The 25,784-nt window shown below is 43.8% G+C and overlaps 1 protein-coding gene across 2 annotated transcripts in view; it reads right to left on the bottom strand.

The window, feature by feature from the left end:
* The window catches only part of SYMPK (symplekin scaffold protein), a 168,239-nt gene that overhangs the window by 31,337 nt on the left and 111,118 nt on the right, over positions 1 to 25,784 (bottom strand). For both annotated transcript variants that reach the window (XM_068119053.2, XM_068119054.2), the window contains exons 12-19: positions 21,032 to 21,275; positions 16,095 to 16,242; positions 10,363 to 10,604; positions 10,099 to 10,180; positions 6,404 to 6,517; positions 3,481 to 3,628; positions 3,076 to 3,236; positions 1,758 to 1,866 (exon numbers count right to left, since the gene is read on the bottom strand). In XM_068119053.2, coding sequence (XP_067975154.1) covers positions 1,758 to 1,866; positions 3,076 to 3,236; positions 3,481 to 3,628; positions 6,404 to 6,517; positions 10,099 to 10,180; positions 10,363 to 10,604; positions 16,095 to 16,242; positions 21,032 to 21,275 — 1,248 coding nt within the window. The remainder of the gene's footprint in view (positions 1 to 1,757; positions 1,867 to 3,075; positions 3,237 to 3,480; positions 3,629 to 6,403; positions 6,518 to 10,098; positions 10,181 to 10,362; positions 10,605 to 16,094; positions 16,243 to 21,031; positions 21,276 to 25,784) is intronic.

The following is a 25,784-nucleotide window of genomic DNA, read 5'->3' as shown; positions in this document are numbered from 1 at the left end:
AACATGTTTATCTTTAACATGACCTGTGTTAATCCTTGCCAATTTTGGTCATTATCCTCCTCGGTCCAGTTTTAACATGTTTATCTGAGTGCACGTGACCCGTGTTAATCCTTGCCAATTTTGGTCATTAACCCCCTCGGTCCAGCTTTAACATGTTTATCTGAGTGCACGTGACCTGTGCTAATCCTTGCCAATTTTGGTCATTATCCTCCTCGGTCCAGCTTTAACATGTTTATCTGAGTGCACGTGACCCGTGTTAATCCTTGCCAATTTTGGACATTATACTCCTCGGTCCAGCTTTAACATGTTTATCTGAGTGCACGTGACCCATGTTAATCCTTGCAAATTTTGGTCATTATCCTACTCGGTCCAGTTTTAACATGTTTATCTGAGTGCACGTGGCCCGTGTTAATCCTTGCCAATTTTGGTCATTACCCCCCTTGGTCCAGCTTTAACATGTTTATCTGAGTGCACATGACCTGTGTTAATCCTTGCCAATTTTGGTCATTATCCTCCTCGGTCCAGCTTTAACATGTTTATCTGAGTGCACGTGACCCGTGTTAATCCTTGCCAATTTTGGACATTATACTCCTGGGTCCGGCTTTAACATGTTTCGTATCCTGAACATCTGCACTTGAGCTAGACACCCCAGCTGATGGTACAGTGGGCAATTTAAAATGAAAAATCACCAGCAAACTCAAGAAAAGGAGCAAGGCCGTTACCTTTATCTTGTCTTGTCTTAATTTATCTGCAACAGTTGTTGAGCTAGTAATGAACGTAATCTTTAATTCATGGGCATCAAAAAACTAAAAACAACCATTGCAGCGGCTAAATAAACAACATTGGAGTTTTGGTGCACAATTATTCCCACGGTGTATTACATTTATATCGACCTGAATGTTTTTGGAGTTTTGTTCTGACATTTTCCTTCACTAGAATTACCTTTTATCTGCCCATTTGACTTGTAAAACAAAACATAGTCATCACAATTGTGTCCAATTGTGATAGAGTTTCGTAATTTTTCATCCTCAATAGGGATGCCGGTGTAAATATAAACAACACAACAGGGTTCGTTCGCAAGCAAAATAAACGGGTAAATGGCTGAAAAAATGAAGGCATCGATTCATCAAGAACTATAACGGCACTCGGTAGAGCACATACCTCCGCCAGGCAAAACAGTTTATGTTTTGTATCCACTGATAGACCGGATCTGGATCAGGACCTGAACCAAAACCGAATCGGCTTGTTCTTGTCACCTGAACAACCACCTGGTTTTGTCATAATCTGTCCACAACTTTTTCATATATCCTGCTACATATCATTTTTAGCCAAACCACTTCATGGTGAAGAATCACTTAAGAATTTTTTTTTTAAATCCTCGATTCTGGATCCGGATTCGGATCTTCACCAAAATCAAATCAATTCGGCCTTGTCAGAGACCCTAGCTGTCCACCAAGTTTGCCCGAATCTGTCAATAACTTTTTTAGACATCGTGCTACATATTGTCTTCAGCCCCAACTCTCAATGGTGAAGAATCACTTTTAAAACTGCTCATATCCGGATCTTCACCAAAATCCAATCATTTTGGCCTCGTCACATGCCCATCCTGTCCACCAAATTTCGTCTGAATCCATCCACAACTTTTTGAAATATCTTGCTCACAGACAAACAGACAAACAGATAAGTGTAAAAACACAAGGTCCGTCCACCTCTGGTGATGGAGGTAATGAGTGAGCGAGCGAGGCATTATAAATCACCTTTCTCTGTGAGGATATGCAAGCTTCGAGTGACCATAGTTTCAGCCCCTTTGGGACAATTCTCGACAAGAAGCAAAAGTTCCGGCGAGCCCATGCCCATCCCGCGGATCTGAATGGGCACAAGTGTCCAGAAAATCTCAATGGGCGTGTCCGGGCACCCAATATTCGCGTTTAATCTGCGTCATGTGACATTATAGACCAAAGTTAAATTACTTGCAGACAATATTAAATTTATCAAAAGGAACACCTCGTAACATTGGAAAATGAATACAAGATGATCAGACCTAAATCGTTATGTCATCGTTTCAACATGTTGGCAACGGCTGAAAACAAAATCCGAGCATTCTAGATGCATATAATTCTTCTTCTTCAACGTAATGGACAAAAGACCAAACTGCCGGCAGTTTATGTTCCAGAAGATTCTTGCCAAAGGACGTTTACACAAGCTCGGCGTGACAAAAAACAACAAAAAAAAAACACCTTTAGAGGCCATTTTTCCCCGCAAGCGGGGTTTGGCCTTTTTCGGGGACCGTGGTTGTTGTTGTTTTTTTGGTCCCATTTTTGAAGCAATGTTTTACGGCCGGATGCCCTTCCTGCCGCCAACCCTTTTTGTCGCCTTTTTACGACAAACAGGGAATTACCAGTGAACTGGTACTCAATTTCACTGACTGCAGATTATATATCTAGACGTCCTTATGAAATCATTGGCTGGACTTGGACAGCCAAATACAAAAAAAGTTGCTGCACAGAATCAAAATCCCATCATTCTTGAAACACCTTTGCACCTGAATTAGCATGACAAACCAATACCTGTACTTTGCGACTGCTTGAAACTTAGCAATACTAGCAGTGCATTGGCCCCACGGAGAGGTACGCACTCACCACTAAGCTGTTTAGCCAGGGTTCGAATCCCGACCCAGCTATAAACTGTAATCCTGGTGTTTCACAGGCAGGGTGATTCATCAATGTGTGTGTCGTCCCTCGGATGGACGTTAAACTGGGCGTCCCTTCTGCTGGCAGTAGTTAGTGGACGTTAAAGATCCCACGGTGTCCTTCCTGAAGAGTAGGTGAGCTATCGCCAGCACCCTGGCCAAATTCCAAATTGCTACCCTAACCTTGGTCGATCATCAGGCCTGGCCAGCCAGTTCGTGAAAGACGTGGGCCAAAAACATCCTCCGGCCAACCCCACGAGAACACGGGAATAATTTTGGCAGTTGAAGAAGAAGTGTGAAGACAATGTACTGTACCATGTTCTTCCTGTGCATCATTCCTATTTAAATACGTCATCTTAAAAGGCTTCCTTCCTTATATCCCATACCGGGGGCTCAAGGACTCGCAGCACTGTGCGCTTTATGTCGGCGATAGCCTCCGTGTAGACAGCAGCAAGCTCATGGATGAGCCGATGGTTCAAGGGTAACAAGGCAAGAAAGAGGAAGAGACATTGCTTGATGCCTTCCTCTGTCCAGCTGGCTGCAACCTCTGTAATTGTTTAACAGAATAGAAATAATGCAGGTTGGGTGAAATCATTTACTCATCATAAGAAAAATAAACATCAACGTCTTCACACTTGATAAACATTCCATTTCCTCACAAAATTATTCCCTCAATTTGGTGAACACACACATCCTTTCATTTTCTACAATGGATCCTAGGGTTCCTCAACTTCCTTATTTACCTTGTTGAAACAGGGCATAAACAGGGAATAAACAGGGAATTTCATTACCTGTGTCCTGGTCTTCTCCCACACCGGAGTTTGGGGGATTAGGGTGGACGAGGTTTTGAAGAGCGGTCAATGCAAACTCTTCAATGAAGCATTTTAGCTCTTCCTTCTCGTAAACGCGCTTCACAAAGACGATTGCCCGTGAACGCACCTGATAAAAACATCACAAACGAATTACGTTTCATTCACACCGTGTCATTCGTTTAACTTAACTAGTAGTACATGGGCTTATGTATATTTGTGGACCGTTTTGCTAGATTCTTGGCAACAAGGCTTAAATCACTCTAAATAGCATATAAAATAAAATAATTGCTGTTGCCAAATTTTCACGACATCTTCATGGCGGCCATCTTGGATTTCAAGATGGCCACCATTTCGGACCTATTTTGCCTTATATCTCACTTAGGAAGGAATTCTTAATGCAGAGAAATTCGGACAAGAGGCTTACAGTGCATTTGTAGAAAAGAGAATAAAGGGAAACCAAAACCTGTGGTCGACAATGACCAAATTGAAATTGCCATCTTGGAATTCGGTTGGCAAAGACCTGTTGGTGAAAACTGGTAGTGAGGTAGTGGCACTGAAAGTGACGACATCCCTGTTTGCTCGACTACTAGTCATTGCAAGGTCATCGAGGGAAGCAGTGGATCTAGAGGAAGTGGTAGGGGCACATGAACTGTCCAATACCAATAGAACTCTTCTCCAGCCAAATGGAATGGTCCACCCCACCACCGACAAGAGCAAGATCATATCACTCCTGGAGGGTCTTGTGAAATCCAGTGATGACACAAACTCAAGTGACCATGCTGAAGAACTTGCAGAACACCCTGAGAATGTGCAAGAAAGACCCAGGACATGCTTAATTGTTGATGGAATGGCGCTATTGCAAGAATTAATGAGTGTCAAGAAATTTCAGAACTGCATAAGGAGCTAGGCACAGCGTATGTACAGCTAGCCGAATGCAGAGGACGTGCTTATGAGCAGCTTCGGGTTGTGTTTGACAATTACACAATTGATGCATCATTGAAAGAAGGAACAAGGGAACGTCGTAGAGGCAAGATCAAGGCAGTGAAAAACTATATTGTTTATGAGCAAACCAAAATCAAGGACACCAAGTCATTCCTTGCTAGTAATGTCACAAAGGATTCACTGACACTCTTCCTGGCAAATAGATTGATCAACAGTAGATCCTCCATGCAGATTGTAACGGTGACAAGGAGAAGTGTCCAGAGCAATTTTGAATGTGAAATTGCTAAAGAGGTCAGTAGCCAGGAGGAAGCTGACACACTCATGATTTTGCATGCAGTGCAACTTGTGAAAACAGGATTCATTGTGAGTATCTATTCCCCAGACACAGATGTGTTGTTACTTGCTCTACGTCGAAGTGATGACCTAGGAAGTGATGCTGCAGTTATGCTGTTTGACAATGCATCATGGGCACTGGAAAAAACCGTCGGAAAATCTTACTAAGGCCAATCTATGAACAGCTTGGTGCTCAGAGGGCAAAAGCACTTGTTAATTGGCATGCTCTCACCGGCTGTGACACCACTGGCCACATTCAGGGCAAGAGTAAAACAACTTGCTTCAAGGCATTCACTGAAAGTAGTCAAACAGTAGTGTCAGCAATTGCTCAGATTGGAGAGGGTGATAAACCATCTGATGCTGTCCTAGAAGGATGTGAAGAGTATTTCTGTCGCCTCTTCTGTCCGAAAGGTGTCACAATAAGAAGTGCTGCTGAACTACGATGGCACCTATTCCGCCAGCTGAAGGCTGATCAGGGAGTCGAGAAACTAACACCAACTGCTGGTGCCTGGAAAGAGCATGTCCAGCGTGCTCATTTGCAAGCACACACGTGGGCACAAGATCTAACTCTAAATCCAACTGTGATCGACTCAAACACCTTGGGATGGGAAACTGTTGGAGGCGAATTGAGACCAGTCCTGACGCAGGTTGCAATTGCTCCAGCCTCAATTCTCCAACTTGTTCGCTGTGGCTGTGGACGAGCTGCAAAGAGTCCTAGCAAATTGTGTTCACGCAGGTGTTCATGCAAAGCTAGGAATGTAGTCTGTACCGAATTGTGTAACTGTGATGCTGATTTGGAGAAATGCTGCAACACTGATGCCCAGCCTATTGGGAATGACATTGTGTTTGATCAGTAGAGAGCCCGTCGTTTGGATTTTTGATATGAGTTGTTTGATGAAACAAACTGATTAACAAACTGTAGCATTGCTTTCAGAAAAGGCTTAAGTCTATGATGGTTGCTAGCCACCACAACTAGTCTTCATCAATTGTCTTAGACTAAGACACTCGGCTATGTTTGCTCATACTTTGATTAAAAATGGCGGCCATCTTGAAATTATAAAGATGTTGGCCATCCAGCTGAAATTTGATTATCACCATTGTCTTCCTTGACCCGGAAAATGTGGGTAAGGACACTATTCTTGTGCTGATACCTTGATTAATAAGTGAGATATAAGGCAAAATAGGTCCGAAATGGTGGCCATCTTGAAATCCAATATGGCCGCCATGAAGATGTCGTGAAAATTTGGCAACAGCAATTTTTTTATTTTATATGCTATTTAGAGTGATTTATGCCAAGTTGCCAAGAATCTAGCAAAACGGTCCACAAACTTTGGTTTCCCAACATAAGCCCATGTACTATAGCTGGTGGGTGAGGATCGCTTGAGTCCATCTTTGCATCATAATACATACTTGATCTAAGTTTGATTTAAATCCCTTCAGCCGTTCTCAAGTTATCGCGGTAACGAAAACCTATCACGGACGCACGGACAGACGGACAACCCAAAAACATAATGTCCCCGTGGCAACTTCGGCGGTTTCAAATGAGTTTGTTCGGCGGGGGAGGCATAAAAAGGATCAGTTATAAGTACTGTACCTTCAAATGAGTTTGCAACAAAATTGTGCTAACCTTATCTCGTTCCAATGTGCTGAGCTCTAGCAGAACCTGGAGAAACTGTAGCTGCTGCTGTGGTCTGCGCAAGGTGAGCTCCGTCAAAGTAGACATTCCAACACTCATGTGAGCCTGATGAAAAAAGACAAATACATCTTTACTATAAGAGAGCTGTTTGTGTGTGTTTGTATGTCTGTCTGACTGTCTGTCGCCATTTTTCTCAGAGGAGGCTGAGCAGATCATCGTCAAACCTTCAGAGGTTCAACAGTGAGTGTCGGGGAGTGTTTGAGGCCAAGAAATTGACAATTTTGAAAAGAACTTGCTTTTTTTTTATTTTTATCGTTCTATAGTGCTTAAACTTTTGTAGTAATGTTAAAGGAAATATTAAATGATCCCCGACCCTATTCTTTAAACCTTTGTAGCCATGTGAAAGGAAATATTAAATGATCCCAGACCCTATTCCTTAAAGCTTAAACCTTTTTAGCTATGTTAAAGGAAATATTAAATGATCCCAGACCCTATTCCTTGAAGCTTAAACCTTTGTAGCTATGTTAAAGGAAATATTAAATGATCCCCGACCCCATTCCATTTTTTAGAAAAAAAAATTGATTTCTTCAAAATGCCAACAGGATTAGAACCGCACCGGGCAATGCTGGCTACCCCCTGCAAGAATACTCGTAAAGGACACATTACCAGATTATCACTAAACTAACTGCAGAGCAAGGGCTAACTAATTCACCGACACAAATCAAAACTTCTTCTTATAACTCTCCCACATGGTATTCATTACATTTAACAACCAAATACAGGACAGCAAGACATTCGTGGGGGATATGTTCCTGAAAAATGCCGTGAATGTTGAATCTGCCAAGCAAATAATTGCAGCTTCATTAAAAATGCTTACAAATAAAATTAAAATAATGTAAAACATTCCAAAAGGTTAGCTCACTCTTTTACCACGAGTGGCATGTTTGTTTTGCTTCAATCTTCCATGATCCCCAAAGCACGTTTTGATCCTGGAAATAGTTGCCATTTTAACCACTCGGAGTTTAAGCTTGAAGGAAGATACGGTAATCTGTATTATCTGTATTATCTTACGAAGATAAACATTGAGTGTACATTGCATAATTTTAAACGTCTTGGCCTTGTGTTAGAAATTTCATTATATTTTGGATCCAAAATAAAACTTCATTAACACTTACCGTACCATTGAGAGCCTCGCTGATTGGCACAATAATTGCACCATATATTAAATTATAATCGTGTGTGGACTAAAGGAATCATAAGACTTAAAACTAACCAACAGATAGATAATTAAATAATAACTCACGGTTCCCCATAAAAACACATGATTAAAACAAGAAAAAGAGCAATCAGAGATTGCAAACCCTCGCTAGGACATGTTTTTAGTGGTCTTTAAGGCTTTTGTGTTAAAACAAATATGGCGGCCGAACCACATGACCAATGACGTCATCATTATTTATTTTCTCCACCAATTAATCCAAAGATGATGGTCAATAAATTTCATCTTGATCGGATGAAGTTTTGTACTTGTTGAATGATGATGTCATAATGGAGGAGTCTTTGCCATCATCAACATATGTTATTCCCCATGGAGAGTTCTTTTAAATGAGCCATGTCTCAATTTCTTCTATGCAGGCTTTCGGAGATATAGAGATGCAAAGTTTTTCGGCTTTTCCAAGATGACACCTGTACCATGTGCCCAATGACGTCATAATTATCAATAAAAATTCTACAGGAGGAGGTGCACCTATGGTGAACATTTCCTGTCAATTGGACCAACAGTTGCAGAGAAAATCATATTTATTCTGTGCGGACAAAAAACAGACACACAAACGGACTCAAATGCAATATCCTGGTAATAATTATGCAAGATACCAATCAACCCCACTTCCCATGTCAAAACCCATCTATAACCTTGTTCCACACTCCCTCTCCTCTCCCCTAACCCTACCTCCTTTTCTCACCACGCTGTGCGGAGGGTTTTCGAAATCACAAAAACAAAAAGCACGAATATGCGAAGCACATGCCCGCAAATGTAGAAGCAGGTGACATATTGTGAACCGAGGATACGCGGGGTCTGCGAACGTCGAATCCGCGAACGTCGGCTCCTCGAACGTCGGCTGCTCGAACGTCGGCTGCTCGAACGTCGGCTCCTCGAACGTCGGCTCCTCGAACGTCGGCTCCTCGAACGTCGAATCCGCGAACGTCGAATCCGCGAACGTCGAATCCGCGAACGTCGAATCCGCGAACGTCGAATCCGCGAACGTCGAATCCTCGAACGTCGAATCCGCGAACGCCGAATCCTCGAACGTCGAATCCGCGAACGTCGAATCCGCGAACGTCGAATCCGCGAACGTCGAATCCGCGAACGTCGAATCCACGAACGTCGAATCCACGAACGTCGAATCCACGAACGTCGAATCCACGAACGTCGAATCCGCGAACGTCGAATCCGCGAACGTCGAATCCGCGAACGTCGAATCCGCGAACGTCGAATCCGCGAACGTCGAATCCGCAAACGTCAAATCCGCAAACGTCAAATCCGCAAACGTCAAATCCGCAAACGTCAAATCCGCAAACGTCAAATCCACGAACGTCGAATTCGCGAACGTCGACTCCTCGAATGTCGGGGTTTTACCGCTGTGTTTAAAATAACCTCAAATCACAAAACAGTGAAAATTCTCCAATCAGTGAAATAATAAAATGAAAAACGTTTTTGCTTTTGCCTTCAACGGTTAATTTAAAGTCGATTTCATTTTCACAACAAAACCGAACTCTTCAATATAAAAATCTATTGCATTTGACTTTTTGAATGGTATCTCGTCTCTGTTGTTTTCATTTTGTTACGTCTGCCACCAAAGGTGGTTGCAGGTTGTTTTCACCCCTGTCTGTCTGTGCGCAGAATATCCCAAAAAGTTTTGGATGCATTTGGACGAAACTTGGTGGACAGGTTGGGTGTGTGACGTGGACGAAATAATTCCATTTTGGTGAAGATCTGGATTTGGATATGAGATTTTAAAAAAGTGATTCTTGACAATTGAGAGATAGGGCCAAAAACAATATATGCATTCACGTTTCAAAAAGTTGTGGATGAGTTATGACAAAACTTGGTGAATGAGTTGGCTAGGTTACAAGAACACGCCAATATGATTTTAGTTCAGGTCCGGATGTTTTAGTTCAGGTCCCAACAGTGGACATAAAACATAAACTGTCCAGACTAGCGGAGGTGTGTGCTCTACAGAGTGCCGTTCTAGTTTAGTGCGTGCATTTGCGTGCACGCTTGTGTGTTTTCCCAGTAACTTGCGGTGGGGGAGGGGGTATGGGGGGGGCAGGAGTGGAGCATTCACCCGCCATAATTTTTTGGGGTAAACCCGTCCGTCATTCATGGCGGGGGGCCGGGGGAATTCACCTATCCATAACAATATGTCACTCGATACCAATAGGAACTTGCTCCCCTTAAGATCATTAATTTTCTCAGATGTCTGGAAAATGTGACGTTGTGAGAGATGGTGGAGAATCCAACCTACAACCAATTAATAACTGTAATCAGAGGTTACAATATAGACCCAGGTGTTTCTTAAGGTAATGAGAAGACTAAAAATATTACAAAGCTAAACAATAAGACTTGAGGTGAATTAACAAAAAAGCTACCCCTGTCCTCGGACTTTGAGTCATGTACAAGTGCTCACCTCATCCTCGCAGACTCTTCGGACAATGTCCAGGGCATTTGAGGTAATTTTTGGTGCCTCCAGTAGCAATCGCGAAAACAGGCTGCAAAGCACATAATTCGGAGGGGGAGTGGACAAGGAGGTGGGAGGAGAGGGCAGAGGGGGCCAAGCAATACTTGTACAACAACATTTCATCCTTAAAACCTCTAAATGCTTAAGAGTGAAGTTTAGGATTATTACAATTTAAAACTGATGAGTGATAGATTCCCAATGTTAGATACCTACCCTTCATTTTGATCGGGTTTGCTCTCCAGCCCCACCAGCAAAGTAGTGAGACACATATCATAACTATCATAGGCAGCCCCTGCAGGTGCGGTGGAGCCCATGGCAGCATGGTAATTCTGGTAGAGCCACGCGAAGGCCAAGTCCGATTGGCCTTGTTTATCTCCCAGCACAGCTTCAAGAACCAGTTGCTCTGCAACCCCTCCAAAACGAGCGGCTATACGTGCCAGAAGTTCCACTCTCACCTGGAGGCGGCACGGCATTATGGACTAGAACGCCACTCAGTAGAGTGCATACTCCCGCCGTGGGTCAAGTTGGAATAGTACGATTTCACAAAAGTTTGAGGGAGTAGTTCAAAGACAACACAAGACAGACACTGCACAGATATATATTTAGAATATATAGAAGATAATGTAAAAAAAAAAACAAGGCAATTTCACTTACATTTTCAGCTTCATCGTTCAATTCTATGTAAGTGAGTGTATTTTGAGGCATGTCTGACTTCAAATAAAATTGTAAGCCAGGAAAAACGTTCGTTTCATTCCTTAGGGATACAACATGTAAAACTGGCCCAAACGTCAAAACAAAACTCGCTCATTTTAAGTCGTACAAGCTAATGCGACCACTCATTCTGGGAAGAATCCCGTGCACATGCTGGTCACACTTATAACTCATCTAAGTCTTTATAAGTTCATCAAATACTGACACCGCGATTGACATTCGCTGAGGTAAATGTTGATATCTCTTCTGAGGTTAAAAAAAAAAAAAAAAAAAAAGTTTTAAAGCATTATACGTATCAAACGACACATTTTATGAAATGGGGAAACCGAATACACACTTTGGTGGTTTTAAAATGATAGAATATGTCTTTATTAGAAAGAAAAAAAAAAAGAGCCTTGAAGATGACGCTGCTAACAAAATACACTGCTCTAATGCATAACCACGAGTTTAAACTACATTTACAACAAATATGAAAACTATTTTCATATCACAATGTTAAATATAGAATAAATAGAAGATAATGTAAAAAAAAATGAGCCCTATCTTCCAATGGTAAAAAATCCTTCAAAAAATTCCTGGATCCGGAATAATATCCTGAGCTTCACCAAAAACTAGTCAATTCTTCCTTATCCCAAGGGCAATCATCCCACCAACTTTCATCCAAATCCATTCAGAACTTTTCCAGATATCTTGTTCACAAACACACGAACACACACACACACACACACAGGAACACACACACGAACACACACACGAACACACACACACACACGATCGAATGCATTACTCCCTGACGGGAGTAAAAATGACACCAAGAGATACAACGTATCCACGTACCACACTGGGACATAGCACTAATACGTGTCTTATGTCGATAACGATGAACTCCAAGAAGGAGTTACTTTATTACTCCCAATATCCATGTACCCCTTAATCCCCAATGCTTGTAGGTACCAACCGAACTCAAAGTAACAACTGTTTCTGCTGCCACTACCTTTCCAGGGAGACTATTCTATATATTTACTACACTCTGAATGAAAGACCCGTGCCTTACCACCCTCCGAACCATCCTTTTCTTCACTCTCGGGCTGTCACTGTCCATTCTGGTGGAAAAACCATCTGTACATACTTTGTTTGCACCTTTCCTAACTTAAAAACATCTATCCAATCCCCTCGTAATCTCCTCTTTTATGTAAAAAGTCCCGTCTCCTGCAGTGGCCCCTCATAGTTTAGTCTAGCTAGGCCCGGAATCAATCCAGTAGCCCTACGTTGAACGCTCTCGAGAGCAGCTATATTCTTCCTCAGATGCGGTGACAAAACTACATATAATATTCTTGGCGAGGCCTCAATAAAATCCTGCACAGTGTTAAAACTACTTCCTTTGATTTCCAATTTATTCTCCTATGAATACAACCTAAAACACTGTTATCTTGACCCGTAGTAGCCTGGCACTGTGCTGTCTGCTTAACCCCATAACTATTAGCATCCCCAGGTGGACCCTCTGTGACATGCTCCAAGACTGCCTCCTTTTGTCGACATAGTCGAGGCTGTTTAAGGCTTATATATGTACAGTGCATTCAGAAAGTATTCAGCCCCCTTCACTTTTTTCACATTTTGTTATGTTGCAGCCTTGTGATGAAATCGTTTAAATTCATTTTTTCCCTCATCAATCTACACTCAATACCCCATAATGACAAAGAGAAAACAGGATTTTAGAAAGTTTTGCAAATTTATTAAAAAGAAAAAACTGAAATATCACATTGACATAAGTAATCAGACCCTTTGCTATGACACTTGAAATTTAGCTCAGGTGCCTCCCATTTCTCTTGATCATCTATGAGATGTTTCTACACCTTGATTGGAGTCCATCTGTGGCAAATTCAATTGATTGTACATGATTTGGAAAGGCACACACCTGTCCATATAAGGTCTCACAGCTGACGATGCATATCAGAGCAAAAACCAAGCCATGAGGTCGAAGGAACTGCCTGCAGAGCTCAGAGACAGGATTGTGTCGATGCACAGATCTGCTGAAGCCTACAAAAACATTTCTGCTGCATTGAAGGTTCCCAAGAGCACAGCGGCCTCCATAATTCATAAAGGGAAGAAGTTTGGAACAGAGTGGCCAGACAGAAGCCTCTCCTTGGTGAAAAACACATGAAAGCCCGCTTGGAGTTTGCAAAAAAGCACTAAAAGGACTCAGACTGTGAGAAATAAGATTCGGTGGTCTGATGAAACCAAGATTGAACTGTTTGGCTTCCGTCTGGCCACTTTGCCATAAAGCCCAGATCGGTGGAGTGTTGCAGTGATGGTTGTCCTTCTGGAAGTTTCTCCCATCTCCACACAGGATCTCTGGAGCTCAGCCAGAGTGACCATCGGGTTCTTGGTCACCTCTCTTACGAAGGCTCTTCTCCCCCGATTGCTCAGTTTGGCCGGGGGCCAGCTCTAGGAAAAGTCCTGGTTGTTCCAAACTTCTTCCATTTAAGAATTATGGAGGCCACTGTGCTCTTGGGAACCTTCAATGCAGCAGAAATGTTTTTGTAGGCTTCCCCAGATCTGCGCCTCGACACAATCCTGTCTCTGAGCTCTGCAGGCAGTTCCTTCGACCTCATGGCTTGGTTTTTGCTCTGATATGCAGTCAGCTGTGAGACCTTATATAGACAGGTGTGTACCTTTCCAAATCATGTCCATTCAATTGAATTTACCACAGGTGGACTCCAATCAAGGTGTAGAAACATCTCAAAGATGATCAAGAGAAATGGGAGGCACCCGAGCTAAATTTCAAGTGTCATAACAAAGGGTCTGAATACTTATGTAAATGTGATATTTCAGTTTTTACTTTCTAATAAATTTGCAAAACTTTCTAAAATCCTGTTTTCTCTTCGTCATTTTGGGGTATTGAGTGTCGATTGATGAGGGAAAAAATGAATTTAAACGATTTCAGCATAAGGCTGCAACATAACAAAACGTGAAAAAAGTGAAGGGGTCTGAATACTTCCTGAATGCACTGTGTGTATATATATATATACATATACATACTGTATATATATAAAACTCATCATGAGCCAACAACTTATTTTAGGGATTTCGCAAGTATCGTGCAATTCACGACATATTTCTTGTTTGTTTGTTTGTTTGTTTGTTTGTTTGTGAACCTACTCCTCTGAGCTCCCAAGGTTAATCGGCACGAAACTTTATCGGATAACATCTTTTACCTCGATGCACATAAATATGGGTTTTAAAACAATTATTTTCTCACAATTCACAATTTAGAGACACCCGAGCTACCACCTGTTGACATGATCTGAGTCAATCCATCTATACAAAGCTTCATAAAGAGCCCAATTTTTTTTTTCGGATTTCAACATGAATACTTATATAATTGGTGAGATTGTGAGCGCCGATCATCAAATATGTTATCAGACGTGAAAAAGAACTCTTAATTAAGAGATTTGGCAAAGAAGGAGTCACGCGACCTCTTAAATGGGCAAATTATTCAAAAACCGAAAATATTATAAACAACCTGTACATCGATTTAAAGGTAATTTTACTGCGCATCTAACATCATCACTCTCAACAGTGAATAAATACTTTGTAGAAAAAAGGTTACCACTTAGGTAACTTTACTAAATATACATCTCCAAATATACACTCAAAATATACATCCTACAGTTTAAAACAACATATCTAGATTTGTATACCTGTATATTTATTTAGAGAGTGTGTTCGATTGTCTGACAACAAAACATATTTCCAATATCTAATTTAATTAAGTCGTGATGATCTCGGGTACTCGAGCCAATTGGTGCATTGTTAACTTCGGCCGTTATAACTTCCCATATAATAAGCTGTAGTTTGAAAATTACAAGTCGTGCAGATTAAAGAAATACATTAGATTAAAGTTAGGTCAACCACACATTCAATGATACAAGTGAGAGAACGAAAAAAACGAGGTTTGGGATCGTTACGTCATGGGTGGGGCATCATCATAAACTAGGGTAGATCCATAAATACAATGCCTGCCGATTTTTAAAATGCAGACACGCACGGCACACGCACGCAACTGAATGCTTAACCTCGCATTTTCGCTTCGCGAGCGCAGGGTAGATATTCTGCATATGTATACTCTAATGTATTGTCGTTCTGCCAAGTTTGAACAACATTGGTCCATGCATGTTCAATAAATGGGAACAAAATAGTTGTCAGTACGCCATCTTGGATCTGATCTTGAAAATAAATGACGTGCATATGTATACTCTAATGTATTGTCGTTCTGCCAAGTTTGAACAACATTGGTAAGTGAATGTCGAGAAAGGGTTGAGGAAAAAACATCAGGTTTTTTACAACTAAAATGGCCGCCAGTCGGCCATCTTTGATCACATCGTGAAAAGAAATGATGGCCATATGTATAATATCATGTATTGTCTTTATGCCAAGTGTGAAAAAAATTGGTCCATACATCTCCGAGATATGGTTGCGGACGCACGGACGGACAGACAAGACGTAATCCACAAGCCCCCGTTTCGGACCATTCCAACGGGGGCTAATAGTGCAAAAGTGTAGAACACAACAACCAAGTTAAACTTAGACGATAGGATCACTTTGGGAAGCCTCTGTCTAATCAAGCGTCTGTCTGCTGAACATCGATATGAATGCACCTGGATGGAATTGTGAGTGCACAAGAATGCTCAGTTTTAGCATTTGTCCACAAAAACACGTCACAGGGAATGCTGATCTGAGATGATTGTGCAAAGGCAGCACGATTACCTATGAGCTGTCTAGTCTGAGTTCCGTTGTGATCAAGCTGTCAGAATTGTGCTCTACAGGTAGGACATTACATAACAAAATGCACCATCTGTCAGATGGACGTTAAGCTGGTTGTCCTGTCTGCTAACACTTGCTGCTGGACGTTGAAGATCTCACGGCATCATCTGATGAAGTGTACGTGGGGTTATCATCAACGCTGTGAGCAAATGACAAATTCCTGACAAAATCAGTGGAACGTCACACCTGGCCAACCAGTTCGTAAAAGACTTGGGTCAAATCTCAAAAAGTGGGATTAGTTGGGGCGGGTTAAAGTGACACAGCAAATCGAGATACTTTGGTACCACATGGATGCATCATCCGTGACGTGATGGGACAATTGGTGAATGCATTTGCTACAGTGAGAATAAGGAAAGCTTCTGTAAAGTAAAAGCAAAGATAAACTGCCCTTAGAAAGCAAAGATGCGAACCTGCGTGCTGTTGTGGCCAGCATGTGGGGCCTTGTTCATGATAATTCGCTTCATGGCACCTTCGCTTAACTGCTTTAGTCTCACCACGGGAAGCGGTTTCAACACGTCACTCAGGCGAAATACACGGCGTCGACCTGAGACAGAAGCACTGCACAAAGCACCATAATACTGCAGCACACCATAGCAACAGAGGCCTAGTGCAGTAAATGGAATGACAAGTTACGTTATAAAATATGAAAGATTTCCATTAATGGGCAAAGACAATCTACACAAGTAGCATAAATATTGCACCTTCCCCATTTCGAGTATATCCCTTCTTACTCATTATTATCCACTCTCAACATCCTTCCGATTTTCTCCTTAACCCCCTCTAGAAACCCACATACTCTCCCCAATTCGCTCATATCACACACAAATTTTCAGCGACTCGGAATAGTATTTTGTCATGCTTAAAACTGTCTGGAGTAAACTGAATGCTCTTGGAATCCATCTATATAATAATAGCGTAAGGACTCGACTTTGTTATCCCTTTTAGGCCGCACCCAGTGACCCGATGCCCACGGCACTCATGGATTTACGATCTACGAACCGCGCTCTTTGTTTATCACGTACAGCCATACTCGAAAAATCCGAATTAGCCGACGTTGGGGCCCAAAAGCATCCGATTAACTGCCGATACGACGCCATCTTACGACACCATCGTATTGGCGTCTGCTGGGCGAAGGCGACGCAAGCCGTCCGCTGATTGGACAGGCGAAGGCGACAGCAAGCCGTCCACTGAGTGGACAATCCAGAGCATGCATTTGTGCCGGTGTCGGCGATCGTTGTTCATATACGCACTCTTCATTCTCATCTTTTTTCCTAACTCTTACTCGGACAAGCAAATCCCCTATGCCATCCATAATGGTACACTCTATCCATACACCACATCCTCCCTTCCGTGGATGTTCCACCGGTTTCGGCTAGTTTTTAATGAATAGCATAAAGGTTAAAATCAACAGCACATTAATTGAGGTAGACTAATTACTGTGTGAATCAAGGGGAAGCTGACGCTTTCAGCATTAGCCCATCATTGGATCAATATGCCTGAAACATTCCTCCTTTACTCTGAAGGAGGGTCACACACGAAGCGTCAGCTCCCTCTTGCTTCCTACAGTGTGTGTGTGTCCGTGCGTGCATCATATGTTGATAACCTGTCCATCAAAAACAAAGACCCCATCCCTCATTTCTAATACCGTTTGGTTATATGTCATAGAAATACAAAAAAAAACAAATTCATCTATTCCTGAAGTATCTCTGCATCATATTCTTTTTTTCATTACAAAGTCCATGCTCATGGGAGAGAGAGGTGACAGAGGGTAGAAGGCACCGCACCGACAGTGGGACAACATGTAGCTGGGACAAGGGGATGAACAAACAAGAAGACGTCATGCAGAGCACAATATCTGCAGCATAATCCACCCCTCCCCAAAATAAAAAGTTGCCATGGATGCATCAGATTGTCCATTTCATTTAGATTAAAATTGATGATCTTAATCAAAGCTTAGGCCAATCGGATTAAAACTGATGATTTTCCTGATGAAAATGGATGATTTTAGAAGTTTGACCTTGAGTTGACCTTTGACCTTTTGACCCTAAAAATAGTTGCTTTCCCAATTCAGTGAGGAACTATGCAATTGCTGTTTCATTTTCAAGTCAATGGGATGAAAATTTATGATTTTAGAAGATTGGCCTTGAGTTCACCTTTGACCTTTTGACCTTAAATAGCTGGTTTCCCAGAGAACAGAGAGAGGGTGTGAAAGAGCGGCAGAGCATGATTTTAGGACCCGTGGGCTGATGACGTCTGGTCCAGTTGCAGAATCGGAGTCGAGGATTGACAGAAACTTCTCCACCTTGTCAGGAGAGAAGGACACAGAGTCCAGGAGCAGGTGGGTACGACTCGGTACGGTGGGTACAGAGAGAGATGGGTTTGGAACACAAGATTTTGAGGCAAACACAGAGTTGAGGCATTCAGCTTTTTCACGTGCGGTGTCAGCTGTGTAGCCGTTTGAGGTAAGGGAGGGGGAACAAACACCAGAAACAGATTTGACCAGATGCCATCAGGATTTGGAAGAGGGACACAGGTTTGAGAGTTCGGTCTTGAGAGTGGAGAGATATTGTTTCCTGGCTCTCCTGAGGGTAGACACACTCTTGTTTCGGGCTTTGTGAAAGGAAATGAGATTTCCTTCAGTTGGATTAGCCTTCCATGAGGCGAAGGCAAGTTGTTTCTGGGCAATAGCCTCACCACAAGATTCCGTGTACCACGGATGGGAGGAAGGGTATGACAACTGAAGACGAGATGGGATAAATCTGTGCATGAGAGAGAGCAATTTACTTTGGAAGAATTCCCAGGATGAGTTGATGTCAGAGGCAGTAGAGATGGGAGAACAGTCCAGATGATTGATGGCTGCTTGAAGACCGTGCCAGTCAGCCGGAGTGAAATGCCAGACTCGTCGGTGCTGAGGAGGCTCCCTGAGAATGGCCAGAGAGATGTCCACTTTAACAAGCACATGATCAGATGTACCGATTGGAGCAGAAGAAGAGCAGCAGACATTTTCAGGGAAGTTTGTCATCACCAAGTCCAGAAGAGAAGATGCTCCGTTGACTGAGATCCGGGTCGGGAAATTGACAGATTGTGTCAGTCCCAATGAGTCGCAGAAGTCCTTTGCTGTGGTGCCGTGGCTGGTGAGAGAGGTACCCACACCCAGCCAGCTGGCATAGTGACAATTGAAATCACCACATATGAGGAAGAGAGAGTTGGGATGAGTAGATAGAAGTTGGTCCATGTTATCAGACAGCGAGATGTGGATGGAGTCATCACTGTTTGGTGGACGGTACAGAACACATATGAACAAAAGGTGGGAGCGAAGGGGAGGCAAATATACTCAAAGGCAAAAGTTATTGTGACACACAAAAAAACAAACAGAATCAGTGTTAAACTTTTACTGCCGCGAATGAAATGTTATTACATGGAAAGACAAATGTTTCAAGGTATGGTAACGATCAACAGTCCATAAGAACAGCGCACCTGGCATATGCAAATGAGCCACCACACAAGAGGGGGTTCACAAGCAAGTTCACACGGTTAGTAGCGAGTGTGTCCACCTCATGCATTGATGCAGGCCTGGCACCTTCGCCTCATTGAGGCCACTAAACGTCGATGAAAGTCCTGGGGAAGATCATTCCATATCCGAGGAAGGATTTGGCGGAGTTCCTGCAGCGTTGTTGGAGGATTCGGATGACGTCGTAAACGTCGCTCCATTTCATACCAGACATGTTCAATGGGTGACAAATCAGGGGATCTTGCAGGGTAACATCCAGGGTCCAGGATCCAGGATCCAGGGTAACACATTAACATTGTTCTGATTCTTCACCATTGAGGGACAGGGCAAAAAACGATAGTCCATAAGACATAAGACACGATATTTCAAGAAGTTGTGGATGAGTTATGACAAACTTGGTGGATGAGTCGTGTAGGTTCTAAGAATAAGCCGATTCTATTTCGGTTCATGGTTCAGGTCCGGATGCAGATCCGACCCATCAGTGGGATACGAAACATAACTGTTCAACCTGGCGGAGATATCCGCTCCACCGAGCGCCATTCAAGTCTGTATGTGAATTTGAGATTTTGAGATGGAATCGCTGCTGGGCTTGCAAGATGACTTAGCCCTAGACCCTATGGGTACGCACACTCAGCTCTAAGCTGCTAGGCTGGGTTTGAATCCAGACCCAGCGCTAAACTGTCATCCCAGTGTTTCACAGGCAAGTTTTTCATCAACGTGTATGCCGTCCCTCGGATGGATGATAAACTGATGTCTCATCTGTCGGTATTAGTTTGTGAAGGTTAGAGATCACATTGTGCCCTTCACAGAAAGTAGGCAAGTTATCACTGGTACCCTGAACAAATTCCAAAATTCCTGCCCGAACTACTTAGTCGAGCCTCAGGTCTGGCCGGCCAGTTCGTGAAAGACTTGGACCAAAAACCTCCCCCGGCCAACCCCACAAGAAGGTGGGAAAGATTGCGCTGTTAAAGAAGAAAAACATGGAATTGTTGCGACGAGTAAATATAGCTCTCAGGTAAGCAGCCTGCTTGAATGAATGAATGAATGAATGCTCTCAGGTAAGCAGCCTGCTTGAATGAATGAATGAATGAATGCTCTCAGGTAAGCAGCCTGCTTGTACAATTAAAAACGTCCATCTTTGTCTGTACAAAACATTCTGCCTGTGATATTTGCAATTGAAGAATAATCTGGCATTATTGTTATTAGGGCATGCCCGTACTATATCTATATCTAAAATTATATCCCCCCCCCTCTATTTACATGAAATGGTTTGGTCCAAAGCGAACGGCTTGCGGAGTTTGGTAAAGAAATCGCCATAGCGTGCACAAACGCGCAGGAAAGCGAAAGAATCGCAAATTAGTTTTAATTAGTTTTAAAACATAGTTTAACGCCAACATAGTTTGCCAACGTGAAATAAATGAATACGCTCTCAAATGTGCCGTCCGAGGCAGAGTCTGTTCGCCACGTTCGGCACACGTGATAACTCGCTGCTCTCTGATTGGTTGAATCGTTTTTTGGACATAGCTCGGTAACTACTTGTCCGATTAATATGAAACCTTGAAAAGGCACATCCTCGGGTCCCCAGCAATATACCTGGCAAGTTTCAAGTATATCGGACCCGTGGTTGTCGAGAAACAGCGGTCACAGACAAACACACAGACATACACACATACACACACACACACACACACACACACACACACACACACACACACACACACACACACACACACACACACACACACACACACACACACAGAGATTACTGGAATTATAGATAGATGATTGTACATTTCATATAAATCAAGTCTTCTTGCAATTACAATGTTTATTTACCTTCCCGTTCCTGGAACGATGGGTTCTGGTAGTTTGCGATTGGACACTATCTTTTCTTCTTCTTTCACAACCAAACCCGATTGCCCTGTCTCTGCAGCTCCAACACCACTCGTAATCACCACTGAACAGCTGTCCAGTACAGAGATGCCTTGTGGAGTCATGTCACCTTTCTCAAGTTCAGCTTTCTCGAGTTGTTCAGCTTTTTCAGTGTCTTCAGAGGCCTTCTGCTTTATGAACTCAAAACCTAGCAAGATGGTGGGATTAAAAAGAGGAGTGGGGAGGAGGGGGGTATGGGGGAGTAGGGGGAGAGTAAACCAGTAATATGACAGAAAACAATGTGGTTTGTTTTGTGTTGCAAAATGTAGAAAGCGATAGCACCGGCACAGGGGGAGACATTTATAATCACCAGGCCCAAACAACATTTGAAGAAACTGAAAGCAGCGTGGAAGGGAACAGGTTGACCGAGGACACAGAGATGTTGATCAACATTTTATAAATCCATTGTTGCAAGTTGAATCCATGTGCAGGTTATTGATATTCAGAGTAAAAGCACATTGATAGTTGTGGAAAGAGTGCTGAAAATACTTGAGGGAAGATAACCAGAGAACTAATCAAGGGAAGCGATTCCGCAGATTATCGATCTGTGGAATCGTTTCCGCTTCCCTTCTGGATTTGGTGATGACCAACTATCCTTGCAATGTATCTTGCTCGGCCTCTGCCTCAATTGGCTCTTCTGATCATGTTCTTGTGAAGGTCAACATCTCTCTGGCCATTCTCAGAGAACAGCCTCAGCGCTGGCGAGTCTGGCATCTCACTCAGGTAAACTGGCAAGGACTGCAAACAGCCGTCACACTTCATGACTGGTCCCCCATCTTTTCCGCCCCAAATATTAATTTAGCCTGGGAATTCTTCCACAGAAACCTGCTCTCTCTTATGCACAGATTAATCCCATCTCTTCTTTAAGTTATCTTTCCCATCCTCCCACCCATGGTACTCTGAATCCTGTGGTGAGGGATTTGCTTTAAAACAACTTGCATTCTCCTCCTGGAAGGGAAATCCAACCAAAGGCAACCTCAGATCATTCCACAAATCCCGCAACAAGTGCGTGTGTGTCTACTCTCAGGAGGGCGAGAAAACAACATCTGTCCAACGTCAAGAATGAACTTTCAAACTCGTCTCCCTCCTCTAAAACCCGGTGGTGCCTTGTCAAGTCTGTATCTGGTGCATGCTCACCTTCCATTCCTTCCCTCTCTTCAAATGGCACCACAGCCGACTCCGCTCGTGAGACGGCCAAATGCCTCAATTCTGTGTTTGCTTCAAAATCTTGTGTTTCTAACCTCTCTCTCTCTCTCTCTGTATCCACCCTTCACAGTCGTACCCAATTGCTCCCGGATTCTGTGTCATTGGGAGAAACCCGGGTTGGAAAGTTCACGGATTGAGTCAGTCCCATGGATTCACAGAAGCCCTTTGCTGAAGTGTCATGGCTGGTGAGAGAAGTACCAACATCCAGCCAATTAGCATGGTGACAATTGAAATCACCACATGAGGAAGAAAGAGTTGGGATTAGTGGTCAAAAGTTTCTCCATGTTGTCTGAGAGTAGATGTAGATGGAGTCGTCACTGGTAGGAGGACGGGACAACACACAGACAAACAAAAAGGTGAGAGCAGAGGGAAAGTCACAGCAAAGGTACTCCTGGGGCTTGGGAGGTGTAAGTTCAGTACAAGGACAGTGATAAATTGTGTTATTGATGAAAAGTGCAACTCTGCCACCAAGGTGTGGTTCAGGCCTATAAAATCAGAGGAGACAATAACTGGAGACAGACAATAAGGAGTTGGGGATGTCCTGTAGGAGGATGGATCTTGTTAAACAGATGATGTCTGGTTTATCGGCAGTGGCCTGGATCGAGAGATCTGTCAGGTTACACAGAGACCCCAGATGTTTGAGGTCGAGACAGTTAGAGATAGGAGGAGGTGTTTGAAAGGTGCAGGATGGGGAGGTGGGGTGGGGTGTGGGGGAGAATGGGGAGGGGTAGGGGGTGGGGGGGGGGTGATGCTTTGTGGGGGAAAAGCAAGGCTTTTGTGGTGAGGGGTGAGGAAGAAGACTTGAGTGTGTGGGGTGCGGAGGAAGACTTGAGTGTGTGGGGTGCGGAGGAAGGTTTGGGTGTGTGGGGTGCAGAGGAATGTTTGGGTGTGTAGGGTGCAGAGGAATGTTTAATTGTGTGTGGGGGGTGCAGAGGAATGTTTGAATGTGGGTGTGGGGTGCAGAGGAATGTTTGATTGTGTGTGTGGGGTGCGGCGGAATGTTTGAATGTGTGGGGTGCAGAGGAATGTTTGATTGTGTGTGTGGGGTGCAGAGGAATGTTTGATTGTGTGTGTGGGGTGCAGAGGAATGTTTGATTGTGTGTGTGGGGTGCAGAGGAATGTTTGATTGTGTGTGTGGGGTGCAGAGGAATGTTTGATTGTGTGTGTGGGGTGCAGAGGAATGTTTGATTATGTGTGTGGGGTGTGGGGGAATGTTTGAATGTGTGTGGGGTGCAGAGGAATGTTTGATTGTGTGTGTGGGGTGCGGGGGAATGTTTGAATGTGTGGGGTGCAGAGGAATGTTTGATTGTGTGTGTGGGGTGCAGAGGAATGTTTGATTGTGTGTGTGGGGTGCGGGGGAATGTTTGAATGTGTGGGGTGCAGAGGAATGTTTGATTGTGTGTGTGGGGTATGGGGGAATGTTTGAATGTGTGGGGTGCAGAGGAATGTTTGATTGTGTGTGTGGGGTATGGGGGAATGTTTGAATGTGTGGGGTGCGGGGGAATGTTTGAATGTGTGGGGTGCAGAGGAATGTTTGATTGAGTGTGTAGGGTACAGGGGAATGTTTGAATGTGTGGGGTGCAGAGGAATGTTTGATTGTGTGTGTGGGGTATGGGGGAATGTTTGAATGTGTAGGGTGCAGAGGAATGTTTGATTGAGTGTGTGGGGTTCGGGGGAATGTTTGAATGTGTGGGGTGCAGAGGAATGTATGATTGAGTGAGTGGGGTATGGGGGAATGTTTGATTGAGTGTGTAGGGTACGGGGGAATGTTTGAATGTGTGGGGTGCAGAGGAATGTTTGATTGTGTGTGTGGGGTATGGGGGAATGTTTGAATGTGTAGGGTGCAGAGGAATGTTTGATTGAGTGTGTGGGGTTCGGGGGAATGTTTGAATGTGTGGGGTGCAGAGGAATGTATGATTGAGTGAGTGGGGTATGGGGGAATGTTTGATTGAGTGTGTAGGGTACGGGGGAATGTTTGAATGTGTGGGGTGCAGAGGAATGTTTGAATGTGTGGGGTGCAGGGGAATGTTTGATTGAGTGTGTGGGGTGCGGGGGAATGTTTGAATGTGTGGGGTGCAGAGGAATTTATGATTGAGTGTGTGGGGTTTGGGGGAATGTTTGAATGTGTCGGGTGCAGAGGAATGTATGATTGAGTGTGTGGGGTTCGGGGGAATGTTTGAATGTGTGGGGTGCAGAGGAATGTTTCATTGAGTGTGTGGGGTTCGGGGGAATGTTTGAATGTGTGGGGTGCAGAGGAATGTATGATTGAGTGTGTGGGGTTCGGGGGAATGTTTGAATGTGTGGGGTGCAGAGGAATGTATGATTGAGTGAGTGGGGTATGGGGGAATGTTTGATTGAGTGTGTAGGGTACGGGGGAATGTTTGAATGTGTGGGGTACAGCGGTATGTTTGAATGTGTGGGGTGCAGGGGAATGTTTGATTAAGTGTGTGGGGTGCGGGGGAATGTTTGAATGTGTGGGGTGCAGAGGAATGTATGATTGAGTGAGTGGGGTGCGGGGGAATGTTTGATTGAGTGTGTGGGGTGCGGGGGAAGGTTTGAGTGTGTGGGATGTGGAGGAAGGTTTGAGTGTGTGGGGTGTGGAGGAAGGTTTGAGTGTGTGGGGTGTGGAGGAAGGTTTGAGTGTGTGGGGTGTGGAGGAAGGTTTGAGTGTGTGGGGTGTGGAGGAATGTTTGAGTGTGTGGGGTGTGGGGGAAGGTTTGAGTGTGTAGGGTGTGGGGGAATGTTTGAATAAGTGTGTGGGGTGCAGAGAAATGTTTGAATGCATGGGGTGTGGGGGAATGTTTGAGTGTGTGGGATATGGAGGAATGTTTGAGTGTGTGGGGTGTGGGGGAATGTTTGAATGAGTGTGTGGGGTGCAGAGAAATGTTTGAATGCATGGGGTGCAGGGGAATGTTTGAGTGTGTGGGATGTGGAGGAAGGTTTGAGTGTGTGGGGTGTAGCGAAATGTCTGAATGCATTGGGTGCGGGGGAATGTTTGAGTGCGTGGGGTTTGTTTTTTTTGTATGCAGAGTCGAGGCTCGTGTAAAAGCTAACACATTAAACATGAAAACATGCACAGACACATAAAACATACAATGAAGGGAGCGGGAGACAAGAGGGGGAGAGAGGGAAGCACACAAGCACAACAACAGTAGAAAACAGGGACGTCGGTAGATCTATGGAAGGGAGAGGGCTGGGGGAAAAGCGAGGTGGGGTGGGGGGGGGGGGGTACATGGTATAAAGCAAATGAACACAACCAGGAATTTCAGGAAAGAAGTTGGAGATTGAAAGAGGCGGATTTGGGATGAATTAACAGGGGTAGAAAAGATCAAGGTTTTGGATGGGGGAAGATAAGAGATGGTGGTGAACAGCTGTTTTAAAGACCTAGAGGGAGGAGTGGGATTGAAGAGTGAGGGAGTTTGTTCCAGAGGCGGGAGAAAAGAGGAATGAA

This window comes from Myxine glutinosa, chromosome 6 (genome assembly GCF_964187855.1).
Source record: "Myxine glutinosa chromosome 6, kmMyxGlut1.1, whole genome shotgun sequence".
In the NCBI taxonomy this organism is placed as follows: Eukaryota; Metazoa; Chordata; class Myxini; order Myxiniformes; family Myxinidae; genus Myxine; species Myxine glutinosa.
This window is presented reverse-complemented; position numbering and strand designations above follow the sequence as displayed.